The sequence below is a fragment of the Sturnus vulgaris genome, chromosome 2 (genome assembly GCF_052056855.1).
Source record: "Sturnus vulgaris isolate bStuVul1 chromosome 2, bStuVul1.hap1, whole genome shotgun sequence".
Classification (NCBI taxonomy): domain Eukaryota; kingdom Metazoa; phylum Chordata; class Aves; order Passeriformes; family Sturnidae; genus Sturnus; species Sturnus vulgaris.
In genome coordinates this window covers 26,559,134-26,577,163 of record NC_142244.1, presented here as the reverse complement: position 1 = coordinate 26,577,163, position 18,030 = coordinate 26,559,134, and the positions used below count along the sequence as shown (strand labels likewise).

General features: G+C 45.7%; 1 protein-coding gene across 1 annotated transcript in view; it reads right to left on the bottom strand.

Moving 5' to 3' along the window:
* The window catches only part of VANGL1 (VANGL planar cell polarity protein 1), a 50,715-nt gene that overhangs the window by 19,796 nt on the left and 12,889 nt on the right, over positions 1–18,030 (bottom strand). Inside the window, exon 4 of the mRNA XM_014890291.2 lies at positions 17,158–17,765. Coding sequence (XP_014745777.1) covers positions 17,158–17,765 — 608 coding nt within the window. The remainder of the gene's footprint in view (positions 1–17,157; positions 17,766–18,030) is intronic.

Below are 18,030 nucleotides of genomic sequence, written 5' to 3'. Positions count from 1 at the left end.
CCCTGCTAGCAAGGTGTAGGGGCTGCAGGAAGCCGCATCTCCACCCAACACGGCAGCTTTAGCGCGAATGGAAACCGGCAGCCTTCCTGGAGGAGCAGCTTCCCTGCAGCACTGTCTCGGGAAGAGTTCAGCACCATGTCGGTCACTGCATTCATTCACCCCTCATTTCAGCGAGTTGGGCCGAAGCTTTTCTTTTGTTCAGTGCCTGGAAAGAATGGGAAGGGGGAGGAAGAGAACGAACACAGAGTCTCAATACTTAATTGCCTGTACTGAAAGGGGTTAGAAGATCGTTCTCACGTCCCATCGAGAGGGTCTGGCAGCCCAGCATATTCCAGGCATTGTAGCAAACCACCAGAACGCAGAAAAATTGTATTACACAAACACAGAAATAATCGTATAAAGGCTTGGATTGGAAAGGACCTTAAATATCATTCAGTTCTAACCCCACCCCCTGTCCGCCCCCGCCATGGGCAGAGTACAAAAATCAGGACACAAATGGCATTTCCATGCAACAGTTCAGATTTAAAACTTATGGCACGAGAGGAAAACCTCTTGCACAATCCAGCAGCCTACCGGAAACACAGTTTTCCTTGCAGGCAGTGTCAGTGAGGCTCTATGCTTCGTTGCTTTGCGTTTTGTGCAGCTGGAGGGTTGCTTGTCTCTAATTATTATTTTTGCTCCCCTAAAGAAGGCCATGTCACAGCATGCTGCCAAGAGGGAAAACAAACGAGCAGACCTAGCACAAGCACAGGATACCCCAGTGGCACTTGGCAGCAGAGAAATGCAGAGCCCTTTACTAACAGTAAGGAATTAACTTTTACAGGGCATCCAAGGAAGTGGAGGAGGGGATATGCGACACAAAATTAGCAATTATTTTTTCTCTCAAAACAGTAAGTCAAGAGCAGTTTCGTCTGAGTACTTGCTGCTACAAAAATTTTGAATATTAGCAGTCCATACACTGCACTTCAGAGGCCATTTTTATTTTGTATTTGCCTTCTGTGACACAAGTACACCAATACCAAAATTGGCTTCCTTAGCGGATTTCTAGGAAAACAGGCCAGTACTATACTGAAGCAAAGCACCAGGAAAAAAGCCTATTTATATCATCAAAATACTGGCTTTGTACACTGGTGGTTTCTAGGAAAAGAGGTTTGAGTTTTATGAAGTGGTGGGAAACGGTGGTGAAAATAAAAAATAAAGGGAGAAAAAAAAGATTAAAAAGTGAGGCCACACCTCCATGCACCTGTCACTCACACAGTTTTAGCAGTTTTCTGCTTTCCTGCTAAGCCAGAAATGTAGCTTGTCATGGTACTATACCAGACACCAGCAGCCACTGAGAATCATCGAGGGCAGAGGAGTGCCCCAAACTTTTGCAACAGGTCTGTGTACACATCCAGAAAGAGCTGAGCTGTTTGCTACCAGAGCATTCTTGCTATGGATGAAGATCTTGCAGCATCAGGGTTTAGAGTGAGCCACACACCCCTAAAATACAGAGATAGTCAGAGGTTTGATGACTGCTGTGCTAACGGAGGAAGCCTGGGGTTATTTAATGAAATGGCTCCCAGCACAGACACCTTTCCTCCAAACAACATTTTTCTCAACGTTCTTCAAAACAGACACCGCATCAAAATAAGCCAAGTTCTCTGGGCACATTAAACTCTTGCCACAGCCAATTGGGAAGTTTGGCACCTCAAAGAAAAGGTAAGAAAAGATTTCACAACACAGCCTTCCAAGGAGAGCCAGCTTTCCCTCACCAGATGTCTCCAGCCTACAATTGCATCAAGCCTTCCTACTGCAAGAGATACTGAGGTCTCCTAGGGCACTGAGCTGCTCATCCACAGCACTTTGTACTCTCTAGAAGTGCTGTCAGCTCACATCCAACAGGCTCAGAGGACTGCTCTGCCTTCCCTCGCCTGATTCACACCTCCCTCCCAGAAAAATCCCTTTTTTCCTTTCTCATACACTTTTGCCAGAGCACAGAGCTAGGGCTCAAGTTCCTGTTCCTTCACCCTTTTGGACTGTTTTCCCAGAGCAAAGTCACCAGAACTAGACATAAAACTGGAAATAGACAATTGAATGCTTCCCACACCAACATCCCCCCTAAAGATGATTACAGAAGGGATTGCCACCATCCTCTATGCAGACCTGTCTCCCTGCTCTGCCTGTCATAGCTACAGGTGAGGCCAGCACAGGCTGCACACGTAGATGAACCTGTACAGCACTGCCACACCAGGGGCCATGAGCTGGCAAGATGCAAGGGATTTGGCATTCTCTGTCCTTCCCGAGCAAGGCTCCCGAGACGACTAAAGTCATGCAGAAGCCTTTTGCAGTGCTGGCAGAACCACAAATGCCTTGGCTATAGTTCTGTCCTCTCCAGTAAACAGAGGCCAAATCAGATCTCGGCAGAGATGCCAAGACAAGGAACTTCTCCTGCAGCTGTGGCCAAACAAGCCGAGCAGAAAAATGCCTTTTCATCGTCATAACTAAAAGAGCATTTCAGTTTGGTATAGTCAAGAGAACAGGACTGCAATTCCTAGGAAAAGGAAAACCACATTTTCTTGCCAGACAACCACAACTGAGATCTCCACTTGGCTAAGGCAGGCAAGTGCAATCCTCACCCTCCCCGGAACAGGCACTGAGCAACTGGGACAGAGCAATTGTTTTAGATACCCAACTTCTGGCGTTAGGTGAAGCAGGGAAAAGAATTTGCAAGGTCAAACCTTTATCAGGAAAGGGAAGAAAACCTCGTCATAGCAGTTTGTCAGCATGATTGCAGCACAGCTGCTGCCCCCAAGGAAGTGAACACCCATCTGTTAATGGTGTAATTTATATGGAACCCAAACACACACAAGGTTTGCCCCAGTTTTGCAGTGACCCATCTCCATCTTCTCTCCCCTCACAGTCTTTTTTAACAACATGCAAAGAAAAGGACAGGAATTTAAAGTGTGTCCCCATCTATATCCAACACTGGACATTTGAACAATACATGACTGCTATAAATTTAAGGAGAGTACCGGCACAGATCTAACCGCAGATCTCTCCTTTTCTGCCCTGTGCAGTCCGAGACACATTACCTTCCAACAGACATTTTAAGTCTCATCTTTTGCAAGACAAAAATCAGAATCAACACACCAGCTGAGCAATACAATAGTTCACTGATGATGTAGACAGGATTTCAACAATTATAAATTTTCTGAATGAGAGAGAGAAGAGTAGAATTCATTTTCAGGTAGGGTTTTTGGTTTGTTTTCCTCAAACCTCAAAAACAGCTTAGTCCAAACCCTCCAGTACAGGTGAAAAAGAAAAAGATCCCTCCAAGTCTACCACTATCGTTGCTGTTACATTTGAATGTTAATTTTGAAGGGAAGCTGTGAGTATTTTTTAAAAACAGGATTTTACAGGTGTTGGGGGTTGAATTGTTCCCTTTTCTTTCTGTGGAATTTCTCCCATTGTTATGCTAAATAGTTGTGGCTACACCTTAGGAACGATAATGTTCTCTCGCAGGGGGGTGGGGGGGGAGACCGGAAAAAGGAAAGGTGGGACGGGAGTCTGGAGCGGGCTGGGACTCTCTCGCTTGGGTCGTAGAGTGAGAGGACGGCCCGTGCTCCGAGGTAGCAACTCCACTGCCATCCCAGCGCCGAGATCCACGTTCCCTGCCATTGGACATCGCTCTGCTGCTCTCCCACCTCATCCTACTACCTCCAGACACTCTGCCGAGCACCACGATCGACACCGTGAGGGGGGAGTCACTCCCCCATCCCTCTCACCCCTGGGCAGCCGCCATCACCCAGCCCTCTTCGACTGAGCGGGACCTGCCCTGCCCCCACAGCACCGGGAACTGAGCGTAGGGAGACGGCCTGTGGCCAAAAGGGACTGGAACTGAGCTATCCTGTTCTGTTTTGTTGTCAATTTTTGCAGCTGTTGTTATTTCTGCTATTTTGCCTTGTTAGATATCAGTAAAGAACTGTTATTCCTATCCCCATATCTCCTGCCTGAAGGCCTCTGATTTGAAACTAAAATAATTAAAAGGGAGGGGGTTGCACTCTGCATCTCAGGAAAGGGGTTCTCGCCTTTCCTTAGAACATACCTCTCTTTCAAACCGAGACAACAGGAGGGTATAACCAAACTTGGGGGCTGGGGGGAAATCAACTCTTTTACTTCAAACAAACCAAACAAGCTACTTAAGCCTTCCTGAGGAATCCTATAAAAGCACTCAGGCCAGCACTATAAAGGCCAGCGACAGAAGTACAAAGCATGAAGTTTTAGCCAGCTGCTAGAAAACTCCAGTAAACCAAATGACATGCTCCCACTGCAGTTCTCCGTCTGAGAAACTTCCAAGCCTGATACCTCAGGAAGTTAACTGGTCTTTAGGGTAGCAGCATACAGCCTGAATGTTTTCTCCAGCCACCTTTATTGGCAGAACTCAAAACTTGATGAATGCCTTCCCAACAGCTGCACTGCCCTTCCTTTTATTTCCAACAGCTGAAGTTGGCAGCAAGCATAATAGACTAGGAAAAAACCCCAGAACACTACTGGTAATATGTAGTGAGGAGGAAGAGGAGAACAAAGTCCTCTCACTCAAGGAGTGGCGCAATAGGTCCAATACGATTTGCCAGGAAAGGACAATCATTGTGTTGAGATGCTGTGACACCACCACACTTCCCCTCCTCAGTAACACAGTTTCACGATATGCAGTGCCAAGGGATGCAAAGATCATAAGGATGCTTGTTACCTCCAATATCATATGCAACAGACAGAAAATAAAATAAGCTGTAAAAGTCTAACATGAGTTTTAGAAGCAATGGAGGTTCTGGAGCACCAGAAGAGCTTCCTCCAGAAGGCAGAGGACTCTCTTTGAAAAAAAGCAAGATTTAATCCCTTGCTGAGACTACGCTTCTTGCCAGGTTCCCTGTATACAATTCCAGGTGACTTTATTGCAGCAGGTCAGCCTAGGTAACTGGAAAGGTTGCTTTCCAGCCCTTCACAGAATAGCAAAGGGAGTTTAACGTGGCAAAGCCATGCGGCCCCAGTTGCCTCAGTCCGTCCACAGGAATGGGTGAGTGTACAACAAGAGCAGCTTCAGGAGCTGAATCTGAAAGAGCAGCTTGTGAAAGCCTGAACATGTGGTGCAACAAACTTCTCTCTCAGAAGGCTGAGGAAGCCAGATGCCAGGAGAGCAGGCTCCAATGCAAACTGTCCACATCCTCTTAAGCCATGACCACCTCTCCAAGGGGAGCAGCATGTGTGGGGAGGTGTTGTCAAGCATACGGATACCTAGCAGAACCACTAAATCCAACCTGTATAGCTCATGGATTAGCCAGGGCACAACAGCAGCTTTCAGGCACTCACAGCTTGGGCTGCATTTAAGCCAGTTCCTCAGACACCAATAACCACATGCAGATGCTCCAACAGCTCTCAAACTAGACATGCACTTCCCTTTGATGCCATACAACAGATTCAAACAGGCGAAGGCCCTACCTTCTCATCAAATAGAAAGAGAACACTTGCTACCAGCATCTCATTGCTCCAGGGTCTGCTGCAACACAGACAAGATGAGAGACAAAGGAGCTGCCCATGCCCTGCCATGTATCTGCCATGTCCCAGACACCTGCAGTGAACCAAAACACCTGGCCAGACATCCAGACCTCAAGCCCAACCCAGCACCCTCAGGAGCCACTAGTAGTTTATCTGGACCTGGAGAGCAGCAGCTACTGGATCTAGGATATAGAGCTCAGCAAGGAGTTTTCCAAAGGCACTGCTAGCACACCAAACATTTGTCTCCTGATATGGTTTTGCCAAGTGGTGGGGGTATCCTCAAGGGAGCTAATGAGAATACTATCTTGCTTATTCATGAGAAAAAAAGCCACAAGCAAACTACCAGCTATTGTCTGCCACACTAAAGTAAAGCCAAAGCTGTGAAAGGCTTTGTTCATCTATTGAGCAAATTGGCAGTTTGGGAAGGAAAGCAATGAGAGAAGAACACAAAGGGAACAATTTAAGTGAAAAGGTGATGGGAAGAAGCTGCTGCTGAGCTTTCCCCACAAACCTGCATAGCATGGTAGATACAGGCACCCCAGAAACACACAGGTGTTGACAAAGCAGGGACAAGTTGGTTTTCCCAGGCACTGTGAGTGTTGCATCCAGCTGCCAGCAGTCCAAAGGGATCCACTTGTCCACACCTAAACTGACACAGACCCATTGACCAATTTGAGAGTCAGGGACACTGCTGAAGTCAATTTTACAGTTAACATTTGCACAGCTGAGCAGATTATTGAGGCAAATGAGCCCTGTGGAAGGAGATCTGCATGACTCAAGATAATAATTTACAAAGTCCAGTCTCACAGCTGGAGATATGACTATAAACCAAATCCAGGGAAGTAAGCTGCCATCCATTTGTGCACCATGTCCAGCTCTCAGTCTTCAAGGACAAGACCTGAAGTGCTCAAGATCAATCCCTCATGCTTGGGCCAAGGCTGGTCCCCTGTAGGTGAGATGGACTGGGGAGGAGAAGCAAGGACTGGAGGTTCTCCTTTCCCCAAAGCTCAGCAGAGGAGTAAACTTTTGCAGACAGAGCCCTTTCTCACCAAGGAGGGCTCACGCAGACTGCAGGGATCTATGGGGCCTGATGGGATCCATGCAATACTCCTCAAAGAGCTGGCAGATGTCATTGCAAAGCCTCTCTTTAGGATTTTTGAGCAGTCACTGTCCCAGTTTTCAAGGGCAAGAAGTAGGACCCGTGATACTACACGCCTGTCAGTATCACTTCAGTGCCTGGTAAAGTGATGGAGAAGATTATTCTGGGAGGTATTGAAAAACACCTGAAAATGTGATGACAAGACATTCATCACTCAGTCAGCACAGCTTCATGAGAGGAAAATGCTGCTTATCAAACCTCATTTCCTTTCATGACAAGGTAACCCAGCTAGTTGATCAAGGGAAGCCAGTTGGTGTAATCTTTTTGGATTTCAGTAAAGCTTTTGGTACTGTCTCTCACAGGATCCTACTGGACAAGATGTCCAGCATTCAGCTGGATAAACACATCTTGTGATGGGTGAGCAACTGGATCAGGCACACAGGGTTATAGTAAACGGTGTGCCATCAGACTGGAGACCTGTCACTAGTGCGGTTTCATAGGGCTCCATCCTCAGCCCTGTGCTCTTCAACATCTTCATAAATGCCTTGGACACAGGACTGGCAGAGATATTAAGCAATTTTGGAGATGATACAAAACTGGGAGGAACAGCTGATACCCTTGAAAGAAGGGAGGCCCTGCAGAGAGACCTGCACAAATTGCAGGGCTGGGCAATTACCAACCATGTGAAGTTCAACAATGGGAAGTGGCAGTTTCTGCACCTGGGATGGAGCAATTCTGGATGTACAGACAGTCTGAGGAATGAGATGCTGGAAAGCAGTGCCACAAAAAGGGACCTGGGCGTTCTGGCCAATGGCAAGTTGAATATCAGTCCATGGCCATGAGAGAATTCTATCCTGCATATTTCCCTCAGCTCCGCCAAACCTTTCCTCTGCCACCAAAAGCCCTTGCAACCATTAAACATCACAAGGATAGTTAAGAAGACCGCAGAAATTAAGCTGAGCAAAATAATCCAAGTAGAAAAATACACACAAACTGCAAAACTACATGGATATTTGGGAGGGGTGAAGAAGGATCAGGCTGCTGACAGGATTTTTTTCTGCAGCAGCATTAACTTAAGAAGTGATGTGGAACTATGAACAAACATTTATATAATTGAGGGGTGTATCGAGTATTTCTGAGGGAAGTGTAACCTCTTAAAAAAGTTTCTACACACTTGAGGTTGTATTTAGGATTTAAGGACAAGTCAGGGGGATAGAACAATACCAAGGTGTGCTTTACGTTCTGAACACAGGAGTTAGGAGCAAAATCATGAGCTTACCCTGCATGCAAGGGTGAGCTGAGACAGGCACTTAGTGCAGACACATGGGATGAAATACCAGACACACCCAAGCCCTGAGCTACAGGGTACCTATCAGCTTCCAGCTCAATCTTGTGTCCTGCTCAAGCACCCAAGAACCCTGCATAAGACAGCAACATATGGGACCCTAGATTACCATTTCCAGTTCCTGGGAGCAGCATAATCCATGACAGCAACATATTTCCTCTTCCCAGCATACATGCATGCTATGCCTCTGATTAATTTGAGGTCAAATGAAAAAAAAAGTATATGCAGGAACTGGCAGGCATGGCAAAAAGTTTCTAAGAGTCTGCATTTACATGAGATAATTTAAAGTCTGTTCATGCTTCAAATAAGGCCAGTCTTTAGACAAGGAATTCTTCAAGCCACATTAATAGTTACGAAGTAACTAAGCGTGGGGCTTTTTGTTCGTAGCTCTTATGAGGATGGGAAAAGGAGTTAGTTGCTGATTTAAGGTTCTTCTTTTAAGTCAAAGCTATGAAGTATAGCTTGAATTCCAAGGAAATAAAGTGTTCAAAGCTTCTACTGGCAGCGAAACTCTAGTGCTGTAATTCGATTTTACATTTAGATGCTGCATCCACAAAACATCAGTATTCTTGATTCTACAGCTGCCTGGTCAGATGCTCTCTCCGGAAAGAGGACCATCTCTTCTTTGACTCCCAGATGGGGACGGGATTAATGTGGCACGACTTCGAATGAAGCTGTCTTTTGAGTCAATAGAGTAGCTTTTACTTGTTCTAGGATTCCTCTCCAAACACCTGGGCATGTTGCTCTCCTGCAAGCCTATGCAGAGAGGCCTGAAGAGGCAGCATCCATGTTAGCCACTAGGAGACCTTTGCACATAGAGGGGTATCAGCTCTCAAACTACAGCCTAGTCCTCCCTGCACAGCATCCCTCCACCACACAGCATCCCTCACAAAGCTCCACCCCAGCAAGCTTTGCACAAGCATGAGCCACCTGATTTTATAACGAGCACTCAGCAACCCCACGAACAACACTGGGGCCACAGGGACATGACCTACAGTTCCAAGTTGAGAAAAAAATCCAGCCCCAGCAAGGATGCAGATAACCCTCTACCAGGACTAGAGAAATGCAAGCCAGAGTCAGCAGTCTGAAGCTCCCAACCACAGCCAAGGTCCTTACTGCTGTGCCAGAAATCTGTTTTCCTGTCAACCAGGGAATAGCTCTCCCCACACTGTCAGCTGATGTCCCCACTTGACCTACACTGAACAAAAGAAATTTAAGCACTGAAGTTCATTTAAGCATGTACTGGAGGGGCAATCAAGTTTTAAGTGAAAATATTGCCCTCAATTTTATTGCCATTAATTTTTTTTTAAAAATTATATTACTACGACACAGCTCCCTATTAACTTTTCTTTACTTTCTCAGGGTAAAGTCAGGAATTGGATTCCATATTTATTGGACTTTACTTGTTGTGCTACATGAGAACTGTAAATTCACAATTCCTTGTCCTCTTAGCAAAATGTGAGCCTCTTCTTTTACCCCAAAGGGCACACAGCTCACTTCTTTGCAGAATATTTGTATTTCATCATTCACCACAAGAAACAGACATCAAAGGTTGAAGGGGTGGATTTTTTTTTTTTGCAGCATTTGAAGATAAAAGTACCTTCATAGCCACAAAGTTTGTTCAGCAGCTTAGGGAGGCCATCTGTCTCTGTGGGTGGCACACACAGGCACTTCACAGGGCACGGACAGCAGTGGAACAGAAATTCCATGACAAACTCCCTAAGTACAGGGCAGGCTGGAGTGCATACCATTCCTGGAGTTCTGGACAGTGTCGGTTTTGAAAGACAAGCCAATAAGAAAGGAAATCCCTGCAGAGGAACCCAATGGCATTCCCTCCACACCATCTCTTTCAGAAAGACAAAGCCAAGCAGCTCCTCACCAAGGAGCAAGTAACACTGTACTGGCCATGTGGGTTAATAATTGACAGCAGGCACTTCACCTGCAAATAGGCTGGCATAAACTTTTAAAGTATTAAGTATTCCAAAAATGCAAGACTGCTCCAGGGTGTAACAATCAGCCTGCACCACTTGCCCTTGCTGCCTAGTGCATCTGCAGGAGCACAAGACTGGTACCTGGCCTGGTGTCTGGTGCACTCAGCTCATGCTGCTTTGGGTGGGAGGAGAGGAGAGATGGTGTGTGCACAGAGGGTGCTGGGGGTGATCAAGGATCAAGATCAAGAAAGGGAGAAGGGCACAAAGATGTGAGCACTTCAGTTCCCCCAGCTCTCTCCCCTTTATCAAAAGGAGAAGCAGTTCCATATGAAAAGCCATATGTAAAATCTGGAAACTGTATGGAGAAAGGTAAGACGCTCAGAAAGCATGCTCCTTTCAGAAAAGCACACCCTCCAAGACTTCAGAGACAGACTTTATTGTATCAGAAACTCCCAGACAATTTGTGCATGTTGTCAATACTTATGGTCCAGCCTAAACTTTCCCCTCACCTCCAATGAGAGTACCTGGCTTTGCTGGAGCTTGCTGTTCACTTCTGTCACAACAAGCAGCCTCTTAAGGAGGTGTTGCTCTGACCCATGTCATAAGTCCCAGCTGAACTTTGCTGGCAACAAACCCCTTGCACCACCAAACAGACCCTTGTAAAATAAAACAAGGTATCATTCCCATAACTCATCTGGAACATCAAAAGAGACTGCTCCCTAATCAGCAGGGAACAGAATTATTTTTTTTTCAGAGGCTAGTGGAAAATTCCCTTCTGCAATTCCATGGGTACCCTCCTGGCTGGAGCAATCATATATCTGCAGCACCATCCTCCAGAAGTGAGGCAGCAGACACAGGCAGGGGAAAAGTATGTCTTGTGACTAAAAATGGTTAAGAATATGGCTGGAAAATCTCTTTCCATATAAGTCATTATGAGTTCATACACAAGTCAGAGCTTTCTTCCCTATTCCATGACTACTTCGTGCATGGGGTGTTTGAAAGGGGCTAATGCTCAACTGCCCACTGTGAACACAAGTTCTGCAAGTTTAGGACCGGGAGCATGGAAAAGCAGTCCAGATGAGTTGCAAGAAGATGCAGAGATGATGAGTTGCAAAAAGGTGGTTGTAAATGCAGTTCTGTGAAATGCTGCTGGAGAGACAGTGGGTTAGGGGCTACAAGTCTGACACCTCTCAGTGCTAAAGAAGCTGCTTTGGAGGAGATCCCTCAGCTCCCCCAGGAGCTTCACACTTGCAGATGCAATTAACACCCCTTTAGCTGGCTATCCCAGAACTTCTTGGGTGGGGAGATTGATCAATGTTTGCGCTCATCCCGTTTGGTGATGGGCGGGAGAAACTCACACAAATGGGCATTAGGACACCTTATACAGATTTCAGGACAGGAAAAATGTATTCAAGAACAAGGTTAATTTCACACTGGCCGGAGGCTCTGGCAACAAAACCAGTCTGCAAATTCTGTGTAACATGATGTTCTAGCAAGTTCCTGTAATCAAACCAGCAGGACAGTTAATAGTATGTTTTGCTACAGAACAAGGTAAAAACTCATCAGCTCAATCTGTTTCATCAGTGTGCATCACTACAGAAGATAGTAAGGTTGAAGAAACCCGAAGGAGAAAGGAGGGTCAAGCCCCTGGGAACACACAGGGAAACAAACTGCACACAGGGGAGAAGGAAAAGCCTGGAGTGTCTCCAGCAGGATTTACAATGTCTCGGCAGGTGCAGCACTGCACTATCGTACACCAATACTTGTCCTGCAGTCCCTTCTGACTGCCCGACTGGAAATATCCTAGAAGAGTACGTGTGTGGTCAGTTCTTCACCAGAAACCATCAAGATTTCAGCAGCTCTTGCTGAGAGAAGAGATCCAACTGCCTAAACTCATGGTTACAACCATGCTAGAAACAGAAACCAAGCTATCTATATTCCATGGAAGCTTTGCTTTTGAGGAGTAGAAAGATTTTAAAACAGCATAAGGGTTGACAACTCCAGACAAGAGCACTCTGTACAGTTCAAACCCTGATCTTGTGCTCTTCATTAGTACCCTTGACACGGGGAGGCATATTTGAGCAGCAAGATCAGATGTCAAGGCTTACAAATGCAAACTGAAATATGGAGAAGCCTATTCCCACTCCTTAGCCCTCCACATACTCCCTCAAGCAGTGAACAAAGTTCCAGCGGCATCAAGGGATGCCTGACAAGAGAGCACTCATCAGATTAATCAGTAAATACTGACAACCTAGAGATCAGCTTTATAAGAAACAGGTCCAACAAACACCCAAAGCAGATGGGAGACAGGCTGAGCATGCTCCCCTTCCACATATCATGTCTGCATCTCCTTTCTTTTGTGAGTGCGTGCAAGCCACCAGGTCTCTCCATAAGGTATTGGTAATTCCTGCAGGGAAGGTACAGGGTTTTCAGAGACAGGTACTTGTTTTGAGGAAGCAGCTGTTCCCTTCCTAAATTTATAAACCACAATTCAGCAAACACCCACGCAGACGGAATGAGTAACAGGGGTACAGAGAATGTTCAAGCACACTTTCACCACACAGAACTGCTATTTCTGAGTACCAAGCTTCTCTTGATTAGATTGATAAGAAAACACTGACCAGTTCACAGCCATCTGCAAAACCTGAACCATGATTCCAAACGTGTACACAGGCTTCCCCACCACCATCCTAGCCACCTGGTTCATAAAGGTAAGACCACACCAGAAAGGACAGTGTCCTGGTTTTCCCCAGGATTGTGTTACTTTTCTTCCTAGTAAACTGATGTTTGGGTTGTTGCTAAGTACTGCTTACTCTAAGTCAAGGACTTTTCAGTTTCCCATTTTCTGCCATTCAGTGACGAGTTGTACAAGAAGCTGGGAGGGAACACAGCTAGGACACCTGACTCAAACTGGCCAAAGGGATATTCCATACCACAGAACATCATGCTCAGTGTTATCAACTGAGGACAGCTGGCCAGGAGCCTGGGAAGGGGCTGGGCATCAGTCAGTGGGTGGAGAGCAACTGTATTGAGAACCACTTGCTTTCCTTGGCTTTCATTTCCCTCTCTCTCCCCTCTTCATTAAAATTACTATTAACACTGTCATTATAATTAGTATTATATTTTACATTAATTAAAATATTAAACTGTTCTTATCTAAACCCATCAAAATACTTTACCTTTTTTCTGATTCTCATCCCCATCCTACAGAGCAAGGTGTGAGCAAGGGGCTGTGTGGTACTTGCCAGCTGGGGTAAACCACAACAGACAGAAAAGAAGATTGAAACTCCTACTCCTTTAAACAGCCCGACACAAGATGAACTACTACAGCCCTGCTCCTCATATACCTGCTTCAGAAAACCAAGACTAACTATACCGCAGCCCAACATTCAGCCTATGTGACAGATCAGTAATTACATGTATTACATGACATTAATTTTCTTGAGCTGTCTAGACTAGCAAATCTCTAGGGTGGGAAACAGTATTCACTGGATAGGAAGGCAATATGGTTAGCACCTTACTACAGAAAAGGAGAGGTTTCTCCAGCAAGATCCTTCCTACACAGCTTCTGAGCCATAAAGACAGTATTGAACTCCGGATGACAAGTGCCATCAGCATCTCTATTTATAAGGAAAAACCAAAGCTGCAAATCCAAGCCTCCACTCACAAAACAACTGGCCTTTCAACTGAAATGTTATTGACTCTTGTGCTTTGTTTCTCTTTGTTGCTGCTTTCCAAGTTGCACCACCATTCCCATCCAACCTCCCGCCTTTTCCCAGGCTTTCCTGCCATCTCTGATGCTCCCTGCTCTTTACCCACACATATGACCAGAAAACAACCCTTCCTACCAGGAGCAGCAGAGCAGTCAGTGAGCTGAGACTTTGCACCACACTCATCAAGACTTCTATTTAATTTTTACCTCCCTCTCCAAGCTCCTGAATCAATGCCAAAGAGAACATTTGTTTTGGCAGTCAAGTCTCCCAGAAGAAAAGTTATAGCCAAAGTGCTGGGGGTGGGACCAAGCCAGCCATTAATAGGCTGATTACAATATGAATTTGGGGAACTACTCCCAAATATGCTTACCATCCTGGACCTAGAGCTCTCAGGGGTGGAGTAGAATACCTAACTCAGCACTTTCAATTTCTTTACTGCATCTGGAGCCAAGGAGGGTGGAAAATCCTGTCTGTACTTTGCCTCGCAAAAACATGGTTAGCCAGAAGGGCAGCCGAGCTATTGTTTTCTTCCCTTCTCCCCAAGAAAATATTTTGCTCTCATACTTACATAGCAGCTCTCTCTGCCTCACCAGAAAAGACCTAGAATTGGAAAGCTTCCATCTTGGATTAAAAAGGGTGATATCAACAATTCTGCTGTGATGAAAATAACTCAGAACTACTCCAAGAAGCAACACTGAACAATACAAGATGTCTCAAGTCCCTTCTCACCACCAGCTTCTCCAGAGCACACTAGAATGCTGAGGGAGACAGGCTGCATAGATTGTTGGTGATCAAAACTTCTAAGATATTTAAGAGCTTAAAGAGACAAAAAGTTTTGATTTCAGGAGACAGACTGCTATACCTGTTAAAGCAATCTGCTTCTTTACAGGTGGCAGCTCCAAACCTCTCCAAGACTCCATTAAAAGTGTTAGGATGAGGTAATCATGCATGGTGGCAAACAGAGTCCAAAGGCAGCAGCAAGTAGTATATACCTACTCCATCACAGTTAGAATCACCTCTCCAGCACATCCACAAAACAGCTTCTCCAGACTTCCTGAAATCCATACCGTCCATGCATGTCTTCACATTCTCCAATCAAGAGACCTCCCATTCCAGCCCCATGCCACAGCCAGAGAATCAGGGGTAGAAGGCAGCACCTTGTGACACTGACCTACATTTCATTAACAAGCATTACCTTAATGAAAAATCTGCAAAATTATGCTGTGAAGATGATCAAGTTCTCTTTTTTTTTTCATGTTTCACAAACATCTCACAATCCTAAGCCCTTAGAAGCTGAAGGAGATATTAACTACATTCATTTTTTTACACCGTTTGTCACATTGGAGCCACACTCTTTATCAAGATCAGAAGCTCTAACCACTTACACACAAGTAACACACAGAGGACAAACTCTTCCTTAGCTGGGAGAGTCCCTGATCAGACCCACAGCTTTACCTTTGCAGCAGTATATATGCAAAGACACGCAGGTTTCAAAACACATGTCAATACAAATTATGCTCATCTATCAAACTAAAGAAAAAGCAACACTATTTTAGCACTATCAGACACACTTGATGAGACTCTTCTGTAACACAGGACACTGGAGCATCCATGCGCTGCATGGCTTACTGATATCAGCTTGCCCAGAAACGAGAAGTTACAAGTTTTCATACATCTCAGGCTTTACAACTCTGCAGCCTTAGCATTGTTGTGGTCAGGGTTCTTGTTGAGGTGAAACAGGTGAAGAAACAGAAATGGCCTTTGCAAGGGTTTCACAGAGATGTTTATTTCTGCCACGTGTGAGCACACTCACACGGAGTTCAGAGGCAAAGGCAAAAGCAAGTGTCTGGGGCTTTGGGTTAGGTATGTGGGATGAGCAGGGCGGGGAAAGAAGTATCAGAGAACAATTACCAGGGGACGTGGGGGTGTCACAAGGGTGGGGTTAGGGCACAGAAGGCAACAGGGAAACAGGGTGGGAGTGCCTTTCAAGGCCTCCACATAGCATCACCCAAGACATTCGAAAACCCTGCTGCAAAAAAGAATTGTAGAAAACACTGCTTCTAACACATGCGCTATTAAATATTCCAGCCTTGATTCTCAAGCAAATTCTTTGCCTCCAATGGCAAGTTAGACATGCAGACTTTGGCAGGTGTAGGATCTCAATTCCTCTGAACACAAATCCACAATCTACCACCAAGCAAACTCCCTCAAACCAAATCTGCTGTGTGTGTATATATGAGTAAATACAGACACATACCAAACTTCCTCTGCAGGATTCTCTTATGATTGAACTGCCTCATCACACCTCAAGGCACAATATTGTAGCACAGGGAAACTCTGGTAGTCATCTTTCCATCTCTCTCATAGGTTATGCTGGATCACTGACCACAGAACAGTTAAGCTCAAGGAATTGTTTTCAGAAGAAAACCAACAGATATTAGTACATTTTTTTTGAAATCCTGAAAGAGACGTTTAATTAAGCAACGGGTGCACTTCCATTATAGAGGAGGGGCTCTCCCCTTCACATTTTCAGAGGAGGAAAAGCAGAGCCCAGACCTACTTCACCCAACAGGCGTTGAGTTCTTTATCCAGGAGAAAACTCCCGGACTTCAGCTTCAATAACTAAATCTGCTTCAAAGCAATTCCACTGCTAAGCTAATGGCTGCAGGAGACTGTTCCTACATCCACTTAAACCAGTAGATGCTAATCTCTTCATCTGCCACAGATAAACATGCCATTGAGGTCTGGACAGGATAAGCTGAACAGATGTTTAAGTGCACATTCAGCCTGGGGAATCATCTCTAGGGCTCAGCTACTAGCTTCACAGGACACAGGAACTAAGGCATTTCTGGAGAGCTTTGCAGGACACAGGAACTAAGGCAATTCAGACACCTGTCCTTTTTTGTACCTTTGCTGAGGGAAGCACTAATGCCAGCAGGAGAGTGGAAGCAGCATGCGTGTGCCATGCCTACAGCTCCCAAATACTCCCTGATACATCCAACCCAACAAACTGATCCATATCTAATGGCAAAAAGAGCCATCATGCCATAAAATCTTCATCCCTTGCCACATGGCCTGGCCTGCTGTCAGGAATCCCCGAGTAGTTATGCTCTGCATGGCCTGAAGGGCTGCTCCCAAAGCAGTGCCTGGCCCATACAATCAAAACACACAAGGTAGCCCCAGCTACACAAGGAGAGATCTCCATTTTCCTCCAGGAAGGAGACAGAGAAAGAAGCCCAGAGAAGGCTCTTTAAGATCTCTTCAGGCATCACACATTGACCATCCCAACATTACGAAACCAGCTTTTTTAATTTACTGAAATGCACAGCACTTCCCTGGAGGCACATATAGCCTCTCCCACACTCAGAGAGGGGGCAGAGAGATTCAGTTTAGTAACTTCGGAGGATCTCCAGGAATTAATCTGGGGGAAGATTCAGGAACCAGCAACAACACATACTCAAATGCAGCTGATGCTTCACGTCACAGCAGATCCACATTTATATATACTACCGGATTCCAAGGGCTTGCACCTACCTCAAGTGTCCCAAGCTATAGTATCGCGACTCCCCGTCCGTAGAGCGAACCACCTTGATGGTGAACATGGGCTGCAGCTGCCGCAGCTCCAGCAGCACAATGGCCAGGTAGTGGATGAAGAGCAGGGCATCCACCAGAGACACGGCATACTGCACTATTCCTTGGTAGTTGGTGTCCTTTGAGTCCAAGATGCGAACACCATAAAAGAGCCAGTAGGAAAACACAAAGAGGAATATGAGGACCAGCAGAAGGGCCCGAAACATAAACACCCTTGGTAGGTCTGCCTTGGGTTGGCGGAAGAAAAGAGCCCAGGTCCCAATCAGGAGAATGAGGAGTTTAAACGCCACAGAGATGAACAGTCCCTCACAGACAGTACCACACGGCTCCAGATCATCTCGCCACAGGATCTGGGGTAAGAGAATGAAGGCAATGGGGGTAAGGAAGACTAGGAGTCCAAGAACAGCTGCCACTGTTAAGCCCAGGTAACGTCTGCAGTCCAACCCAACACTGTCTTCCAGATCCTTACTGATCCGGGCAATGTCCTCCTGGGAAATACTGTGCTCAGAGGTGCCTGTGATTGCCGTCGTGGTCTCACCCCAGTTGTCATCCTGAAGGAGGAAGAGATAAATAGAAATAACATTGAAACCATCAGGCTATTCCTTCCACATGCTCTGTTTTTCTTGCCTGGAAAGATTGCTATGACAGCCTTAAGCTCCAGAAAAAATATACAGCAAAAACAACACCTTAAACATAGTGAATAACCAACCCTGACAATTAGTAAAGATTTGGAAACAAAAGCAACTTGTCCAAACCAGTGACTATAAACATTAGGTGCTAAAAGCCCGTAACTGCAGAGAAGGTAGCTCAGCTTGC